Raw genomic sequence first — 19,579 nt, forward strand, 5'->3', positions numbered from 1 at the left:
CCTACTGTGAAACATGGAGGAGGCTCTGTTATGTTCTGGGGCTGCTTTGCTGCATCTGGCACAGGATGTCTTGAATCTGTGCAGGGTACAATGAAATCCCAAGACTATCAAGGGACTCTAGAGAGAAACGTGCTGCCCAGTGTCGGAAAGCTTGGTCTCAGTCGCAGGTCATGGATCTTGCAACAGGATAATGGAGCAGTTTGCTCATGAAGAGTGGGCCAAAATACCTGCTGAGAGGTGCAGAAGTCTCATTGACAGTTACAGGAATCTTTTGATTGCAGTGGTTGCCTCAAAAGATTGTGCAATAAAATATTAAGTTAAGGGTACCATAATTTTCAGGCCCATTTAGTTTTTTAAATAATTCTGTTGAAACATGGTTGAAAAGCAGTGGCAGTCTTTCACTGGTTAATTTTCAAAGCATTTTTATTTATTCTTACTTTTGTCAGATTCAAGTTATTTCTGTGACCATTGTGGGTTTCATTAACCGAGGGGTACCAACAATTTTGTCCATGTGTGTATAATGAGAAATCATTGAGAAATATACATTTTGATGTTTATTTTAAACGCCATAACTTTTCTAGCTGTTACAGTACAGGTTTAGAGGCCCAGGAAACTCACAGACCAATCACATGTGTGTACGATTGCTTCTGAAGCTACTAGAATTAGAGCTGTGCTAGAATTAGAGCTGTGCATTGTGATGAACACTGCGACTCAGACTTGAGCTATTATAATTTATAATTAAGCATATTTTTTCAAAAGCATTCTGTTTTCTTTTTAAATTTAACTTAAATGAGAAAATAACTTTCATTTAGAGTATTTATTATTTATAATTCCTCCAGTTTAGTGTGAAAACAAAAAATGTTGCAATATACTGAATTGTAACTGAACTGTAATGTAATTTGATATTCAGTAGTTGACTGTTGTTATATATCAATAACTACTATGCTAGTTCAATATACAGGATGTGACACTGAATCATAATGCAAGTTAGACATTATGATGTTGCAGAATGGCTTAAGGAAATGTTATCTAACCATACTTTACTGAATTTTAATTCAATACACCTGCTGTATTATATAATTTTGGTAACAGACAGACAAGCACTTTTGCATTTTAGATCTTCAGACAACAAACATGTCTTGACTGATTACCTTCATTCGCAGTAAGGAAAAAACTTTGTACATTTGATTTTTAACCAAATTACCAATTATAAAGCGTTGAGTCAAAGTTAAAAATCAAAGTCAGCTTTATTGTCAAAACTGCAATATGGACAAGACATACACAGGATTGAATTGCATTACTCTCAGTAACATTCAAATATTTCATTCAAACATTAAATAACACTAAGCAAGAAAGGGTATTATACAAGTTTCAGGAATGTAAGAGTATAAGTGTTTGTATAAATAAATAGATAGTTTTACCTGACACTGACATCAGAATCAGTGCAGCAATGTACTTGAATGTGTATGAATAAAGTATATGTGTAGAGGTCCCTGAAATGACTTAATAAGTAAAGTGATACATGCAGCAGATTAGAAATATGGATATGGTTAGTGCAAATATAAACAGTAATGCATAATGGAGCTTAAATACCCTTAAAGTGACAAATTGTTATTAGATAGATTTTAATCAGCATAGATCTGGGCAATCATTATCTCCACGATAATAGTCTAAGCCACAATTATGGACAAACACAATCTAACTAATCTAGTAACACAATCAGCTGTACTGGTTATTTCTTATTGAGCACATTGAGCAAACATCCACAGTGCAGGCTAGAAAAAGTAAGTGAATCTCCATATCGATTTCTCCAAGAACTAATTGGTAAAAAATGCTTTCATAAAGGAAATGTAATTGGAAGTGTAAGTTTTGTTTTGTTTTTGTGCTTTTATGTCTCTGGCCTGTGTCAAAGTAAATCCCAACTTTAAGTTGTTGGATGGATTCTAGGCTCTTAATCTGGAACATCCCAGGGCAGATTACGAGTCTTACTGAAGGGTCGCACACCGCCTCTGATTATTGGAGCCAGTTTGCTAACTAATCCTCCCAATTGTGGCCAATTGATTCCCATAACTAGAGGATGGTTAAGGCAAGGACTATCCATCTGCCTTACTCTATGCTTTTCTTACCTTAAAGTCAATAGTAATTGATACTAATGGGACCTAGTGAGGCCTTAATCTTGCGTCGGTTACATACTGGTAAAGACTTTGAAAACTTCATCCTATGATGAAGTGTACGGTGATGATGTATGAATACCCAGATATCAACACCTTTGTAATGCTCTTGGGAGGTGGTAGGGGTAAGGAAAGACACAGGAGCAGAAGGTAGCAGCAGAGCAGTACATTTAATTATGTTTTTGATGATGTTACAGTCAATGAACATTAAGACGTCTGGCCTTGCATTCTTCTTCCTTGGTTTTTGGCTTTCTTTTTTTCTCCTTAAACTGCAAAAAAAGAGCTACAAATATCGCCTGTAATAAAACACACACAGGTGAACCACATAGCCTAATCACCTGCCGCTGTGCCCTGCCTTGTTCCCACTCCAGCAGGTCATGCAGGACCATGCACTTCTGCCTGCCACATATGGGTTACAAAGCGATGTTGCTGTGTATGAAGCATGTGTTTTTACTTGTTTGGTTTGGGTGATATATTGGAATGATATAGTATTGTTTTAGTATGAGACACTATCTAAACAGAATCTAAATATAAATGAATAAAGGATCCATCAGAATTGTTATTTCTTCATCATATGTTTTCTACTGTTTTTGTCAGGTCTCAGCAGCACAACATAGCATTTTGGAGCAAATATACACAAAAGGAGACCAAAAGCAGATGCTAAGATGGCAAACACATGAACAGCAACCATATACTTTCCACGAGTGCTCACATAAACTGGGATGAAGGTTATCCACACAGCAAAAAAGATGAGTAAGCTAAATGTGATAAATTTTGCCTCATTGTAATTATCAGGAAGCTTCCTGGCAAAAAAAGCTATTAAAAAGCACATGCAAGCCAAAAGGCCAATGTATCCCAACACACACCAGAAACCTATCTCAGACCCCACATTACACTCAACAATTATAGTAGCACTCATAAACTCAGTGTTATAGGCAGCAGAAGGAGGTTTGCTTGTAAGCCATATTATGCAGATCAGTGCTTGAACACAAGAGCACAGTATGAGGCTAAGCCGCTGTTGGGCTGGGCCAAACCATTTCATGACATTACTGCCAGGAAGGGTGGCCCTGAAAGCCATCAAAACCACCACAGTCTTAGCCAAGATGCAGGCGATGCAAAGTGCAAAACTGATTCCAAAGGCTGTGTATCTGATTTGGCAGAGCCAGTTAGTGGGCCTGCCAATGAATGTTAGACCACTCAGAAAGCATGCACAGAGGAACAAGAGAAGCAAGAAACTGAGTTCCATGTTGTTCCCTCGGATGACGGGGGTCTGTCTGTAGATCACAAATACGCAAAGCACCGCTGCACTCAAACAGGCTCCAAAGGTTGAAACAGCCCAGAGAACTATCCCCAAGGGTTCCTGAAAGGACAGGTACTCCAGGGTCTTTGGCATACATTGGTCTTTGGCTTGGTTTGGCCACATCTCCTTTGAACATCTCAAACAGTCAATTGAGTCTGTGATGAAATTGATGGAAAATGTTGATGCAGTTCAGTTGTACTTCACAGTGTTTCAGAACAACAATAAATACTAAAGTCAGTCAAGTCACACCTGTTTCATTGCTAATCTCTCCCTCGCCACAGGGTATGCAGTCAAAACAGCAAATTGGTTCACCCTTTCGCCTGGCTTTCCTGGTGCCTGGCAGGCAACTTTTGCTGCACACAGATTCTGGTGCCTGTAAACCACAGCAGATGAAGCACAGGGCCAGAATACCTTCACTCACAGCCCTAATGTAAAATCAACTGAACAAACAGTGTAATGCCATTTAAAGCTGTAAAATTGAATATTTTCTAAATGCATCACAAATGTGTAGAATATCTGAATCAGGAGCAGCCGTATAAAAGAAAATCTGGCTATGGATGAAATAGGACAAACCTTGTTTCCTCTGTGCCATGTAATCACAGATTCATTAATGGCCAAGTCTTTGTCCTCTCTCAGTGAGGCATCAAAGAATCCCACCTTGACCAGCATAAGAGAGCCATCTTTTGCCACTTGCCAGTTCATCAAATCATAAGAGGCGATGGGGTCCCCATTCTCATCAAAGCGGACATTTTCTCCCAGTGTTGTAAAGTTTGTTCTTTTCATGTAGCTGAGAAGCTTTGAGGAAGATTGATAGGACACAATGATGGAAAGTCATATAAAGCACTAGTCTATGAAGTCTGAATGTCTATTCACTAACTATTTTTTTTTATTATTTTAATGCTCATAAATGTTTTAATATCAATATAAAGCATTCAAAATACAAATACAATCAAATACCACACCTGCCATGGCAGAAGGGGATTCAGGCTACCACAAGTCCCATTCTGAAAAGGGCCTTTCCCTGGAACACATGTGCTCATATCATGCAAGGCATGAGCTATTAGGTATACGGCCTTGTATACATTGTAGCTCACTCTAAGCTGGGTCACATCTGCATAGGATGTGTATACATCATCCAGCCTCTCTCTACCACTGCAAAGTTCCCTGTTCTTCACCTCCTCTTTGTGTATATGAGTGTTTGAGGATCCATTGACCCGACAGTTAAAAGTTTCCTCCCAAAACTCAGTTAAGAAATGAGAAACTTGAAGGCTGGAGGTGTTCAACTCTCTGAGGTAGCTGCTTAGGTTTGGGATTTCTGCTTTCCGTATGGCGAACCCCAGTGTTCCCTGCAAGATTTTACTGAAATCACCCCACAGGGCCTTCGATGTGGCCCAGGCTTCACTGGCAATCCACTGCAGATGGGTCATGTTTTGTCGCTTGCACTCTTTCAAGATGGTCCGCATGTCTGTCTCCACAGCAAAGTTGACTATGACTGTTGCCGTGGAAGAATGGATGGTATTCATCAGCTCTTTTAGTGCCTCTTTGGACAGAAAGACAGGGAAGATGTGCACATATGCAGGGCACACATTATACCTGGCTGATTCCTTTATGAAGAGCTGAATGGCAAAGCGAGCATAGTCTGACTCCACACCTATGAGCCCCACCCAGGTCCACTGGAAATAATGGACCAGCCTTGCTAGAGCTTTAATCTGAAACTCATCACTTGGCATCGTCCGCATAAAAGAGGGGAACTCCTTCTTGTTACTCAGACAAGAGCAAGAGGAAAAGTAACTCACCTGAGTGGATGTAATGAAAGAGAGTGAGAGTGGGCAAAGCAATAATACTGATCAAACACTTTCTCTTAAACCTGCACTAAAAAAGTGATGCATTGAATCTTCTTAACTTCAAATATGTACAGAACTTCCACATTAATGAAACATATAAAACAATTACTGCTAACAGTAAGTAAACTGAAACACAAACGTTTGTTAATATAAAAGTCATTACATTCTATATCATGTCTTTCATTAAAACCAAAGTTTTATGCTTTCTCCTTACCAAAGGAACACTGAATGAGCCCAATGTTCTCAGCACAGCCATAGAAACCCCTGATGCAGCATCTCCCACAATAACTGGAGAGGGCTGTCTGCGTACATCTGCACAGCTGGTTCCTTGTCCTGTCTCTGGCTGCCCATTCACCAAGACCAGCGACCCCTTCACCGACAAGGGTATCTCATCACAGCTGTCCCGAATGTGGTAGCCCAGAGACAGGTTTGGTAACAGGTCCTGCCTCTGGTTTATCTCATTCACAGCAAAGGTCATTGTCCTCATCCATCTGAGGGCTCGAGCACCAAAGCTACAGAGACATTCACAAATATTTAAAATATACACTCTTTATAAACTTGTTAGTTAGTAAATGTACACAAAGATTCACTGCAGTAAAATAGAAGGTATACACATGTAAACATTATTTTTATCTTGGTCCTGAAGAAAAAAATAGCTACCATGTTTTTTTAACCATTTAAAAATGCCACCATATTACATTCAGTGAACATTTCATGATTATTGCATCATCTTAAATAGTCACAGTGACATTAGTTATTGCTTTTAAACCAGTGAATGTATTCCATTGACATCTCAACAACAGTCACATACTACTTGTACTCAGTAGGTGGAGGTTTGCTTTGGAAAGACCACACTGTTGTCACCGGGCTGTAGTGCAGGGGGAACAAGCCCCCCAGAACCACATCTCCATCCTGGTAGAAACTTTGGGTTCCCTCTTCTCCTTGATAGATGCACTTTTCATTGTTTGTGGACTGACACCACATAGGCATGTTCAGAAGAAACCAGAATGTGAGCAGACAAGCATGGTGTGCCATACCTGAGACAATTTGGTAAGAAGGCAGATATGGACATATATAGATCCGCAATGAGCAGGGGATGATCTTCACTTTTCCCATAAAAGCTTGTGAACCAATGACATCAGTTCTCCCCCCCCCCCCCTGCATTATTGCACAACAAGGCCATCTAGCTGTTAATAAGCTTACTGTATAAGTGTTATTCCCTTTAATGGCAGCTCAAATATAATTATATATATATATATATATATATATATATATATATATATATATATATATATATATATATATATATATATATACAGTCATGCCTGAAAGTATTCATACCCCTGTCAAAGTTTGACTTAAATTTACTTTTATTTAACCAGAAATTATATTTTTGCCTGGAAATGACACAGGCATCTCCCAGGAGATAACACGATGATGTACAAGAGGCATCATTGTGGGAAAAAATATTTCTCAGCTTTTATACACATTTGAACAAAAAGTGGCATGTCCAAAATTATTCATACCCTTCTCAATAATGAATAGAAAAGCCTTTATTGGCTATTACAGCAATCAAATGCTTCCTGTAATTGCTGACCAGCTTTTTGCATGTCTCCACTGGTATTTTTGCCCATTCATCTTTAGTGATGAGCTCCAACTCTTTGAGGTTCGAGGGTCTCCTTGCCATCACCCTGATCTTTAGCTCCCTCCACAGATTCTCAATTGGATTCAAGTCAGGACTCTGGCTGGGCCACTGCAAAACATTAATGTTTTTGTCTGCTAACCATTTCTTCACCACTTTGGCTGTGTGTTTTGGGTCGTTGTCGTGCTGAAATGTCCACCGGTTCTCAAGGCCAAGTTTCTCTGCAGACTGCCTGATGTTGTTGTTGAGAATCTTGATGTATTGCTCTTTTTTCATGGTGCCATTTACTGCGATCAAGTTCCCTGGTCCATTGACTGAAAAACACCCCCAAAACATTAGGTTCCCACCACCATGTTTGACAGTGGGGATGGTGTTCTTAGGGTTGAAGGCTTCTCCTTTTTTACGCCAAATGGTGCACACATCATTGTGGCCAAACAATTCAATTTTTGTTTCATCTGACCATAAAACAGAACACCAGAAGTCTTCTTCTTTGTCCAGATGAGCATTTGCAAAGGTCGAGCGGGCTTTTGTGTGCCTTTTCTGGAGAAGTGGTGTCCTCCTTGGCCTGCGTCCGTGGAACCCAGCAGTGTGCAGTGTCCGTTGAACTGTCTGCCTTGAGATGTCGCCACCAGCAGAGTCCAGATTCACCAGGATGGCCTTGGTGGTGATCCTTGGAATTTTCTTCACCTCTCTCACTATTCTCCTGGCCAGCACAGGTGTCACTTTTGGCTTCCGACCACATCTTCTGAGATTTTCCACAGTGCGGAACTTTATTTTTTAACTATTTTTTAATAATACTTTGCACTGTAGCCACTGGAACTTGAAAACATTTTGATATGGCTTTATAGCCCTTTCCTGACTTGTGAGCGGCCACAATGCACAGCCGCAGGTCCTTAGTGAGCTCCTTTGTCTTAGCCATGACTGTCCACAAACCAACTGCAGAGAGCTGCTGTTTTTCTCCTGTTGAGTTGATTAAAACAGCTGTTCCCAATGAATCAGGGTAATTAGGATGCTTTAAAACAGCTTGGACTATTTGGAATGGTATAGAACTTTGGATTTTCCCGTATACTGTGACAGTTTTCAAAGGGTATGAATAATTTTGGACATGCCACTTTTTGTTCAAATGTGTATAAAAGCTGAGAAATACTTTTTCCCACAATGATGCCTCTTGTACATCATCATGTTATCTCCTGGGAGATGCCTGTGTCATTTCAAGGCAAAAATATAACTTCTGGTTAAATAAAAGTAAATTTAAGTCAAACTTTGCCAGGGGTATGAATACTTTCGGGCATGACTGTATATATATATATATATATATGTGTGTGTGTGTGTGGGTGTGTGTGTGTGTGTGTGTGTTTGTATATTTTTGTACTTTTTAAATATATTTTCAGCTTACAGACACTGTATTTTATCAAATTCTGACATGGTGTCTGATTGTTTTCATATTCTATAAGTAACTATAATAAACTCTATAAACTATAAACAATTGAAAAACAAGATTTGACCAAAAAAACTAATTGATATAATCTTCCCTAATTTGAAATGTAGTTGATCATTCAAACTATCTTTAGTTTGTTTGATTATTTTATTTTTATCTTTCATTTGCATGTAACAGAAAAGACATCAGTTCAGAAGTTGAGTTGAGTTGAGAAGTCTGATGGCTTGGGGAAAGAAGCTATTGCAGAGTCTGGTCGCGTTGGACCGGATGCTGCGGTGCCTTCTTCCTGATGGCAGGAGGGAGAACAGTCTGTGTGAAGGGTGGGTGGAGTCATCCACAATGCTGGTTGCTTTGCGGATGCTCTTTTGTCCATTTGTAGAAATAACAATATGCCGTAGAGTGTCAGAAACCACATAACCACAAAATCTATTTTTAATTACTGATCAACCTAACAGAGTTTGAGATATGATGATTTAGGCAGGCAGTTTACATAGTGATAATGTAGATGTTTCAGTAGACGATTCTAGCACTTTATGGGCTTATGGGCTTGTAGCTCCTGTGCTAATTTAAAGAAGTAAACTAAGCGCCACCAAATATGTCTTGGCTGATCGACTAAATTTGATGTAAGGAGAAATTGTGTGGGTAACATTTCTGGTTAATTCATCATAATATACATTAAAGGAATTGCCAGATCAGCAAGCACAGATCCTGGCAACTATAATAAAACTATTTACCCAATGTTGTGATTCTGGTATATGCTAGTGTGAGTAAACAGGTGCGTAAAATCACGGGTAGCGTTTTATCACCTGACCAACAGTGTAACCCAGGGAGATATCAGTCACAACAGGATGGAAGTCAAGCCTCCAATATAAAAGCGAGGCAGAGCTGTCTTTGTTTGTGTGGAAGTAGGCAGTATGAAGATTTATTTGTTTCTTGTGAATATCTTCACCTGCACAGCTGCGTCTGCTTCACTTAAATGCTCAGCACAGGGAGACTTTGACCAGCCTGCATTCATGGCAGATGGAGATATCACAATAGGAGGAATCTTTCCTTTGCATTACAGAGTGGAACTACCAACAACTGATTATACAAACAAACCTTTGGCAGCACAATGTCAAGGGTGAGATCATTTAATATCTTTAGGGTGTAATTTTGTGTATTTAATATTTCTTTCATTCTTTCAGTCTCTCAACTATTATAACTTTTATCATTATTCTTATTGTTATTATTATTATTATTATTATTATACTTTGAAAAAAAGATTTCTGCAACAGGAAAGCTGAATGATTTTTTGCCATTAGTACCAATTTTAATATGTTTCTACATTTACAACAGGTTTGATTCCAGGGCAATGCGTTGGGCTCTGGCCATGAGTCTTGCTGTAGAAGAGATCAATAACAATACAGACCTTTTGCCCAATCATACACTTGGCTACAGGATCTTTGACTCCTGTGCCACTCCGGTCACAGCTCAGAGGGCTGTCCTGGCTGTACTAAATGACCAAAAGGTTGCTCAGAGCTCAGCATGTTCTAGTGGGGGCCCTTTGCTTGCCATTATTGGAGAATCTGGTTCTTCTCAATCCATTGTTGTTTCTAGAACAATGGAGCCTTTCAGAATACCTATGGTAAAGAGTGCTCATAGCTTGTTTTGTTTTAGCAGAGATAATGTTTTGTGTTCAGAAGTGATGTAATGCATGCTTACCTACAAATAGGATCATGTTAACATTCAAAAATTAATTAATCAATTTATTTTGACATTAATTAGGCTTTTTGTTTATATTTACAGCTTAACTCAAATGATGGGTTTGTTTTTACACAGATAAGCTACTTCTCAACCTGCTCCTGTCTCAGTGATCGAAAACAGTTCCCAACATTTTTCAGAGTAGTCCCAAGCGATGACTATCAAGTAAAAGCTATTGCACAACTATTAAGGAGATTTGGCTGGACATGGATCGGTGTGGTCACTGAAGACCATGATTATGGCAGGTTTGCTTTACAAGGTCTGAAGCGAGAGATAGAAAACACTGACATTTGTCTGGCCTATCATGAAATGATCCCCAAAGATTTTAGACGAGAGAGAGTCCTCGAGATCCTGAACGTGATGAGAAGGTCCACAGCTAGGGTGGTGGTTGTATTTTCAGGTGAAGGGGAATTTTACCCTTTTCTAAGAGAATTCATGAATCAAAACATCACAGGGATCCAGTGGGTAGCCAGCGAGGCCTGGGTCACAGCCTCAATATTAGCAGAAACGTACCCTTTCTTAGCTGGAACAATTGGATTCGCTGTGCGTCAAGGATTTGTGCCAGGGTTGAGAGAATATCTGACAACATTTAACCCACAGAGGTATCCCTCAAACATCCTAGTGCAGGAGCTGTGGGGGGCTCTTTATGGCTGCTCTCCCTTCCCCTCAAGCACTAGCAATCAGCTGCCCCTCTGTACAGGGCAGGAGACCCTGAGCAAGCAGCACTCAGCCTACATGAACACCTCCAGCCCTCGTGTTACTTATAATGTGTACAAAGCAGTGCATGCCATTGCCTACTCCCTACATAATCTCTTTCAGTGTGGGCCTGAAAATGGACCATTTGAGAATTCTTCATGTGCAGACATTAATGATATCCATCCATGGCAGGTAAAGTACTATGGCATCATAATTCCACAAATAATGTATATTTCCTAATGGTAATGATTGATGGTAAATGTGGTCATACTTACAGTATGTATATAATCTATATTAATATAAATAAATTAAATCAATTTAACTTTTATTTGTAACCCCCTCCTTCAATATTAAAGCTTCAACATTACCTTCAGGAGGTGTCTTTCTCAGTCTCTGGTGAACATGTGAACTTCGATGCCAGAGGGGATTCAATTCCTTCCTATGATCTAATAAACTGGCAGAAACATGCGAATCGAGATATCGAATTTGTCAAAGTGGGTCTTTATGACGGAGCACGAGATGCAGGGAAAGAGCTGGTGATCGAGGATCAATCAGTTGTGTGGCCTGGCAATCAGAGCAAGGCAAGGTGCTTAGTGTTTTGTATTAGAGTGCCATCTGTTGATACACAAACATAAAACAGATTTCAGTTGTAACATCTCCTAACTTCAAACACATTTGCAATGTGCAGCAAGGATAGAAAAGTAATGAAATGATGACTGGGTAAAAAGACCAGGAGAATGTCCTGTTAAAACTGCTGGGTTCAATACAATACAATACAATACAATGTAACATTGTAAAAACTATGTTGTAAATGACCCATGGTTGCAGTTAAATACAGAATAGAACAGACTCATATATCAAATCTATCTCATTTGCATATGTCAAATGTAATGTTATTGACGAATGTGTGCATTTCTTTTTTCTTTTCTTTTTTAATAGGCCCCTTTATCTTTATGCAGTGACAGCTGCACTCCAGGATTTAGGAAGGCTACACGTCATGGGGAGCCTCTGTGCTGCTTTGACTGTGTACCATGTGACAGTGGCAAGATTAGTAATCAGACAGGTAAAGAAACATAATTTTGCTATTTAGTTAAAATGCCTAGCCATTACAAAATATGGATGACAATACTATATATATATATATATATATATATATATATATATATATATATATATATTCACAACAATTCAAAACAATCTTCTTAACCTGGAATGGAAGTTAATGTAAGAAAAAAAAATAATTTGGAGTACGAAGTCATTTTGGAGAATTTCTCTTAGTCCATTAATTGTGCTGACCCAATGTAAATGACCACCATAGCCAGATTATGTCAAATGATGAAAAAAGTGAAAAATGGAGATAACAGATAACAAATGATGATATATGACAGTTATTACAGACAAAACACACAATACAGTACAGAACAATAAAAAATGTTAAACTATATATAAGTATAGAAATAGAATATAGTGTGTATATAGCATTGACATATATTGTGTATTTATAACATATTCGCTATGTACAAATGCAATACTAAGTTGATAATGTACTGTATTTGTTTTTAAAGATTCAATAGACTGCATGGCTTGTCCTGAGGAATACTGGTCCAATACCAATGGAACAGCATGTATCCCCAAGATCATTGAGTTTCTCTCCCATAGGGATACAATGGGAATTGTCCTTATGGTGACAGCCGTTGTAGGGTCATGTCTAACAATTGCTGTTTTGGCAATATTCTTACGCCATCGAGGAACTCCCATAGTGCGCATAAATAACTCAGAGCTGAGCTTCTTCATCCTGCTCTCTTTGACACTGTGCTTTCTGTGTGCATTGATCTTTATTGGAGAGCCCACGTCCTGGTCATGCATGCTGCGCCACACTGCTTTCAGCATCACCTTCTCCCTCTGCATCTCCTGCATCCTGGGCAAAACCTTAGTGGTTTTGGCTGCTTTCACAGCCACCCGGCCTGGAACCAATGTGATGAAATGGCTTGGACCTGTGCAACAGAGGATCATCATCTTTAGCTGTACGTTAGTCCAGATGATCATCTGTACTGCTTGGCTCATTGCCTCCCCTCCATTTCCTTACAGAAACACACACTATCAGCGCTCCAAGATTATTCTGGACTGCAGTGTGGGCTCTGACCTGGCCTTCTGGTGTGTGCTGGGCTACATTGGCCTTTTGGCCTGTGTGTGTTTTGTTTTGGCCTTCCTGGCTCGCAAATTGCCTGGAAATTTTAATGAGGCTAAGTATATCACCTTTAGCATGTTGATATTTTGTGCAGTGTGGTTGGCATTTGTGCCTGCTTATGTCAGTTCACCTGGTAAATTTACTACTGCTGTTGAAATATTTGCTATTTTAGCCTCTAGCTTTGGCCTCCTTTTGTGCTTATTTGCCCCAAAGTGTTACATTATTCTACTAAAACCAGAAAAGAACACCAAACAGCATCTAATGGGAAAAGCAATCAAATAATTGATCTATACTGTATATCGTTTCTATCTCATGAAAACCATGCATCTTCAAAATGGTGACTTTATAGAAGAAGCCAAAAATATTCTTGACTTTATATGGAAGTGAATGTAAAATATGAGTTTATTCTAAGTCATTTCAAGGATGTTTCATCTGCTCATTCTGAATTATTTATACAGTGTACAGAGTAGCTACAGGGTTCAAACAATGAAGAAAACTAAAAATAGCAGTAAATGATAATACATGTTTTTCATTGGACAGCAGCAACATAGTTTTAATAGTAAATTCTTATAGATACATTTTGTTTACTAATTCGTTACAGCTTTCCTAATTGTCAGTTGAGATAATTATCAATATATTTCTATATAATTTATTTTAAGACGATTATCAAAGCAAGAATGTTGAGGTTTGTTGTGCTGATTGCTACTTTATTAAAGCTACTTACCATATACCAAATATGCCTGTGTCAGAGAAGCTTTTTACCTTAAATCTTTTTTGTCTATATCCTTAAATACAACATTTTTGGAGCGATAAAAGTTTTTAAATGAATTCTGTACATGGACATTACATACCAATTAATGTTAATCATATTAATATTAATCAAAGACCTCCAAACAGTGTAAAGATTCAAGGGTTTTTGTCCAGTACACTCAAGCTGCAAACTATTTAAGACACCTTGTAGGGGGTGGTACCACACTCAGTGCTATAATAACTTAACTTTTGTTATTTTTGTTATTGTTTTTAAGCTTATATGATGGCAAAAAAATAAATCACAAGTATATGAATTAATTGACTATTATCATTATTTCATTATTCATTCTAAACATGGTGATAATAATAATGGTGATTATGCTGAAAGCAAGCTTTTGATCCATAAATGTCCAATAGGATTGTAATTGTGAGTGATGTCATGTGACAATGAGACATAGTGAGGTTGTGGGAGGCATATAAAATATGCCTGCCTGTTCTTTCTCTCCTAACCGCAAGGAGCCAGGCACTGAGGATGACTCTACTGCTCCTGTGGGTCATGGTTCTCTCCTTTAGTAAAGCCTCGGATCCTCAGTGCATCTTGCAGAATGACTTCGAACCAGGCTTCATGGCTGGGGGAGACTTTGTCATAGGGGGCATTTTCCCTCTGCACTACAATCAGGAAATGCCAGATCTGAACTGCACTTATAAGCCAGGACAGGTGCAGTGCAACGGGTGAGGCTGTCCTGCTTAAAAACACTCACTAAAATAAAAGTAGTGGGGAAATGTGAGGGAAGTGGGGAAATGTGAATTTCCCCACTGCGGGACTAATAAAGGACTATCTTATCTTATCTTATCTTAATATGGGATTCGACTGGGATCTATGGAGCATTGATCATTGAATGTTTTCTGTGTAGAACTACTCTGATGTGTGCTTCAAACGTCTTGTTTATGTGTGTAAATGTAGGTCATAGTTGAAAATATACTGTATGCTGCAAGTCCTGTCTCACAGATATTCAATGTTAAACCTTTGTACTAATGTTGCTGTTTATTCTTTCAATGCAAGGTTTGATCCCAGAGCTTTCCGCTGGGCTCTGTCCATGAGGTTGGCTGTAGAAGAAATTAATAACAGCAGTGAGCTGTTACCCAATCACACTCTGGGCTATAAAATATTCGACTCTTGTGCCTACCCTCTGACAGGGCAGAGAGCTGCTCTGGCTGTTATGAATGGACCAGGTGAGGTTGAGAGGCCAATGTGTTCTGGTGCTAGCCCCATGCTGGCCATCATTGGTGAATCTGGGTCGGCTCAGTCAATAGTGGTTTCTAGAATATTACAACCTTTCAGAATCCCAATGGTAAGCATTCTGTGTGGAGTCTTGTAAAAGTACACGTTAATACTGCTTTATTTTCAGATGGTTCCTCATACCAAAGTGAGCCTAAATGAATTACCTGTATTTGTGTGTGTGTGCATATGTGTGTTTGTGTGTGAGTATGTGACATAGATTGTATGTATATGTATGTATAGAATGTTAACACACTTATTTTTTTCATAGTAATTTCATACATTTCTTCAAAGTAATTGATTTTCATTTTAATGATTACAAATGCTTTGGAAGTATATATTTAGTTTTATGTGTATATCTTTAATATGCTTGATTGTGCAATACCTCATGAGTTCCAAGAGCCTGTTTTTGGACATGTAATTCAGTTCCTTACTGCCCTAACTAAACAAGTGCACATTTATTTAATTACTACTGCTGCATTCTTCATTGAAATCTACTTAATAATAAGCCTAATTATGAACCTGAATAATCAAAAGCTTTCAGTTTAAGGCATCAAACTGTACAATTTACATGAATTATTCTGTAAGATGTTGTGCATCTCTATTGCAGATCAGTTACTTCTCATCCTGTGCCTGCCTCAGTGACAGACGACAGTTCCCCACATTCTTCAGAGTGATCCCCAGTGATGCATACCAAGTAAAAGCCATTGCCAAGATGCTGATACATTTCAACTGGACCTGGATTGGGGTGGTGCGAGGGGACCACGAATATGGACGCTCTGCCCTCCAGGACCTGCTGAAGGAGCTGGAGGGGACAGGTGTGTGTGTGGCCTACCAAGAGATGATACCTTTGCTGTATAACAGTCAGAGGGCAGTCGAGATCATCCGAGTGATGAACAGCTCCAGTGCACGAGTGGTGGTGGTGTTCTCAGCCGAAGGGGAGCTCACTCCCTTCATACGGGACTACATGGAACTGAATGTCACTGGGATCCAATGGATAGCCAGTGAGGCTTGGGTGACAGCTGCAGTGTTTACAGGAAGCAAGTACTACCCCTTCCTTGGTGGCACCATTGGATTTGGGATACGGCAAGGCAACATTCCACGGCTGCGTGAATATCTGGCAACAGTGAATCCAGAAATATATTCCACCAATACCCTGGTTGCAGAACTGTGGGAGGCTCTTTATGGCTGTTTTCCCTTCTCCTCAGACAATACTAGCAAGTTGCCCCTCTGCACTGGGAAGGAGACCATTAACAAGCAGCACTCAGCCTACTTGAACACCTCCAGCACTCGCATTACTTATAATGTCTATAAAGGTGTGTATGCAATCGCTCACTCCCTACATAATCTCATTTCCTGCAAACCTGGAAATGGCCCATTCAGTAACTCCACTTGCGCAGACATCACCAAAGTCTTTCCATGGCAGGTATCTGTCATCCCATGTAATTTCACAATGAAAATTATAAATGAATTTGACATAGGCCCTCACAGGCCAGAAATACTGTAATATTTGCTATAACGTTGTTTTTGTTCCTTGTTTTTCATTTCTTGGTTTCATAGCTCCAGCATTACCTCCAAGAAGTATCATTCACTGTCTCAGGAGAGTTGGTAAACTTTGACGCAAAGGGTGACTCGATCCCATCCTATGACCTGATCAACTGGCAAAAGGGCAGAGATGGCAATATTGAGCTGGTCAAAGTAGGCATGTTCGATGGAGCTCAGGAGGTTGGGAAGGAGCTGGTCATTTATGACATGGCTCTCACATGGCCCGGAGATCAGACAGAGGCAAGCTGCTCTCAGAATGTAGTTCAGTACTTGAGATGCCTCCTGTTGAAGTTCTGTAGGGTCAAATGGAGGTAAGTTGCTTAAGAGTGATCAGTCATCAGACTGGATCAAGCTGCATTATGTGAGTGAGAGCAACACCAGATAACAAACACTGCACACTTTAAATCCACCAGCAGTACACCGGACTGTATGTAATAAAGAACTTATAAGTCAAATATAAAGGTACCCATATAGAAATCTGATGTAGGGCCCTATATAGATTTTAAGTACATAACACTTATTATAAGTACTTTTCTTTTTACTTGAAAATTGTCCATTTTTAAATTTGGAAAATATATATAATATATTTATGCCATCTTTAATTTTTAAAAACCTAAGTAAAGGCACCATGAACAGATCTTTACTGAACTCTGGCTTTTGTGTTTGTGGGAATCAGGTGCCAGTATCCATTTGCAGTGACAGCTGTGCTCCGGGATTCAGGAAGGCTGTCCGTCGTGGGGAGCCTCTGTGCTGCTTTGACTGTGTACCATGTGACAGTGGCAAGATTAGTAATCAGACAGGTTGGTGGCAACCGTTAAATTCTTATTCACACTGAATAACTGATTTCCCATTTCAACTGATTTTGCTGCTTTTTACAATTTTTCCCAAAGATTCAATAGACTGCATGGCTTGTCCTGAAGATTATTGGTCCAATGTTGATGGAACAGCATGTATCCCCAAGGTTGTTGAGTACCTTTCCCATGATGCAATGGGCATGACACTGACAGTGATTTCTGTGGTAGGGGCCTGTGTTACACTGGCTGTCTTTGCAGTCTTTCTCTACCACAGGAACACCCCCATAGTACGCATAAATAACTCAGAGCTGAGCTTCTTCATCCTGCTCTCTTTGACACTGTGCTTCCTGTGTGCATTGATCTTTATTGGAGAGCCCACATCCTGGTCATGCATGCTGCGCCACACTGCTTTCAGCATCACCTTCTCCCTCTGCATCTCCTGCATCCTGGGCAAAACCTTGGTGGTTCTGGCTGCTTTCACAGCCACCCGGCCTGGAACCAATGTGATGAAATGGCTCGGACCTGTGCAGCAGAGGATCATCATCTTTAGCTGTACGTTAGTCCAGATGATCATCTGTACTGCTTGGCTCATTGCCTCCCCTCCATTTCCTTACAGAAACACACAGTATCAGCACTCCAAGATCATTCTGGACTGCAGCGTGGGCTCTGACCTGGCCTTCTGGTGTGTGCTGGGCTACATTGGCCTTTTGGCCTGTGTGTGTTTTGTTTTGGCCTTCTTGGCTCGCAAATTGCCTGGAAATTTTAATGAGGCTAAATATATCACTTTTAGCATGTTGATATTTTGTGCAGTGTGGTTGGCTTTTGTACCTGCCTATGTAAGTTCACCTGGTAAATTCACTACTGCTGTTGAAATATTTGCTATTTTAGCCTCTAGCTTTGGCCTCCTTTTATGCTTATTTGCTCCAAAGTGTTACATTATTCTACTGAAACCAGAGAAGAACACTAAACAACATCTAATGGGGAAAGGAGTAAAATAATTGTTCTGTATTGTAAATTGATTTTATAGTTTATTTTTACAAATGCATTTCATTTAAGATAAGATAAGATTATTTATAAAATCTGCTGCCACAATGTGTCATAGACTGTCCTTTTCAGTTTTCAGTGTCCTTTACAATTATAAACTGACTTAAATAAAGATACACTGCTAAAGTTTTTCCACCTACAAAGAATGGAGAGGTCTGTAATTTTTATCGTAGTTACACTTGAACAGTGAGAGGTAGCATCTATAAACAATCCAGAAAATCACATTGTGTGATTTTTAAATAATTAGGAAAAAGGTTGTTGGCCAAAATCTCCTTTCATGACCCCATCCATCCTCCTTTTATTATGGTGCTGTTGTCCTGTCACCTTTGCAGAAAAGCACTCCCATGCTTCATGGGATGGTGTTCTTGGGGTTGTACTCATCTTCTTCCTCCAAACACGGCGAGTGGATTTGATACCAAAAAGCTCTATTATGGCTTCTCCCATGCATCCTCTGGATTATCCAGATGGTCATTGGCGAACTTCAAATGGGCCTGGACATGTGCTGGTGTGAGCAGGGGGACCTGCATCCTGCAGGATTTTATTCTGTAATGGTGTAAATGGATATATTTACATGCAGGTTCAGTTTGTGTGAAAACTACAACGAATCCTCAGCCTTTGTAACAGCTGCCACTAAATTGCAGTTTACAACATTGGGAGAATGCAGAAAGTACAATGAGTACAACACAGTTATTTGAGTCTAGTGCGATAGGGTTGCATCTAGTTCTTTGGCCCTTCTCAGCCAACCACCTACTCTAATCAAGATGCTGGATTTAGCTAGGCCTGGTGCTAAGGTAAGCAAGCACCGTTACCTTTAGTCTGGTCAGCTCCTCTCCAAAACATTCTTGTTGTGTTCAATACAGAAAAAGCATCTGTACTCTCGTATAATCTTCTGTGGTGGGAGCGTCTCCAGAACTGATCGCTCCATGTTGCTGCTGTGCCACTGAATCTATGAGTTCCTCCCAATACTGCATGTTAACTTTAATCTAAAGAAGGTTACTGCTCCACAAAAAATTAAATAGTGAAGCTCTGAAGAATCTGGTTCATGTAGCATATGTCATGGTCCTAGCTAGCTCTCAGCACCTTGGAGGAGGAATGTCCACCTACTGGACTCAGTTCCATCAAGGTCTTTCTTCTACAGAAGAGAGAAG

General features: G+C 39.7%; 3 protein-coding genes across 3 annotated transcripts; 2 read left to right on the forward strand and 1 right to left on the reverse strand.

Moving 5' to 3' along the window:
- Positions 1 to 2,730: 2,730 nt before the first annotated feature.
- Positions 2,731 to 6,362, reverse strand: LOC140575236 (extracellular calcium-sensing receptor-like). The gene is made up of 6 exons (XM_072695469.1): positions 6,127 to 6,362; positions 5,530 to 5,827; positions 4,434 to 5,267; positions 4,045 to 4,266; positions 3,721 to 3,844; positions 2,731 to 3,626 (listed from the first exon to the last, which is right to left on the reverse strand). Exons 1-6 carry the CDS (start codon positions 6,348 to 6,350, stop codon positions 2,731 to 2,733), a joined length of 2,598 nt encoding a protein of 865 aa, XP_072551570.1. The 5' UTR covers positions 6,351 to 6,362.
- Positions 6,363 to 9,764: 3,402 nt separating this feature from the next.
- LOC140575009 (extracellular calcium-sensing receptor-like) lies at positions 9,765 to 13,301 on the forward strand. Its single transcript, XM_072695126.1, has 5 exons — positions 9,765 to 10,019; positions 10,214 to 11,023; positions 11,188 to 11,412; positions 11,771 to 11,894; positions 12,397 to 13,301. Exons 1-5 carry the CDS (start codon positions 9,765 to 9,767, stop codon positions 13,299 to 13,301), a joined length of 2,319 nt encoding a protein of 772 aa, XP_072551227.1.
- A 1,000-nt stretch (positions 13,302 to 14,301) lies between these two features.
- On the forward strand, positions 14,302 to 18,385 carry LOC140575509 (extracellular calcium-sensing receptor-like). Its single transcript, XM_072695858.1, has 6 exons — positions 14,302 to 14,501; positions 14,833 to 15,121; positions 15,659 to 16,474; positions 16,609 to 16,833; positions 17,270 to 17,393; positions 17,484 to 18,385. Exons 1-6 carry the CDS (start codon positions 14,302 to 14,304, stop codon positions 18,383 to 18,385), a joined length of 2,556 nt encoding a protein of 851 aa, XP_072551959.1.
- Positions 18,386 to 19,579: the final 1,194 nt, after the last annotated feature.

The sequence above is a fragment of the Salminus brasiliensis genome, chromosome 13 (genome assembly GCF_030463535.1).
Source record: "Salminus brasiliensis chromosome 13, fSalBra1.hap2, whole genome shotgun sequence".
Lineage (NCBI taxonomy): Eukaryota > Metazoa > Chordata > Actinopteri > Characiformes > Bryconidae > Salminus > Salminus brasiliensis.

What these genes read in the sequence shown, in the direction of transcription:
- LOC140575236 (XM_072695469.1), bottom strand. Translation starts at nt 6,350, where the DNA reads ATGGCACACCATGCTTGTCTGCTCACATTCTGGTTTCTTCTGAACATG. An exon ending in GCTCATTCAGTGTTCCTTTG is followed by an intron (nt 5,268 to 5,529) that starts GTAAGGAGAAAG and finishes ACATCCACTCAG; the next exon opens with GTGAGTTACTTTTCCTCTTG. An exon ending in CATGGCACAGAGGAAACAAG is followed by an intron (nt 3,845 to 4,044) that starts GTTTGTCCTATT and finishes TGTGGTTTACAG; the next exon opens with GCACCAGAATCTGTGTGCAG.
- LOC140575009 (XM_072695126.1), top strand. Translation starts at nt 9,765, where the DNA reads ATGAGTCTTGCTGTAGAAGAGATCAATAACAATACAGACCTTTTGCCC. An exon ending in ATGATATCCATCCATGGCAG is followed by an intron (nt 11,024 to 11,187) that starts GTAAAGTACTAT and finishes TCAATATTAAAG; the next exon opens with CTTCAACATTACCTTCAGGA. An exon ending in GGCCTGGCAATCAGAGCAAG is followed by an intron (nt 11,413 to 11,770) that starts GCAAGGTGCTTA and finishes CTTTTTTAATAG; the next exon opens with GCCCCTTTATCTTTATGCAG.
- LOC140575509 (XM_072695858.1), top strand. Translation starts at nt 14,302, where the DNA reads ATGACTCTACTGCTCCTGTGGGTCATGGTTCTCTCCTTTAGTAAAGCC. An exon ending in GGACAGGTGCAGTGCAACGG is followed by an intron (nt 14,502 to 14,832) that starts GTGAGGCTGTCC and finishes TTTCAATGCAAG; the next exon opens with GTTTGATCCCAGAGCTTTCC. An exon ending in GGCCCGGAGATCAGACAGAG is followed by an intron (nt 16,834 to 17,269) that starts GCAAGCTGCTCT and finishes TGTGGGAATCAG; the next exon opens with GTGCCAGTATCCATTTGCAG.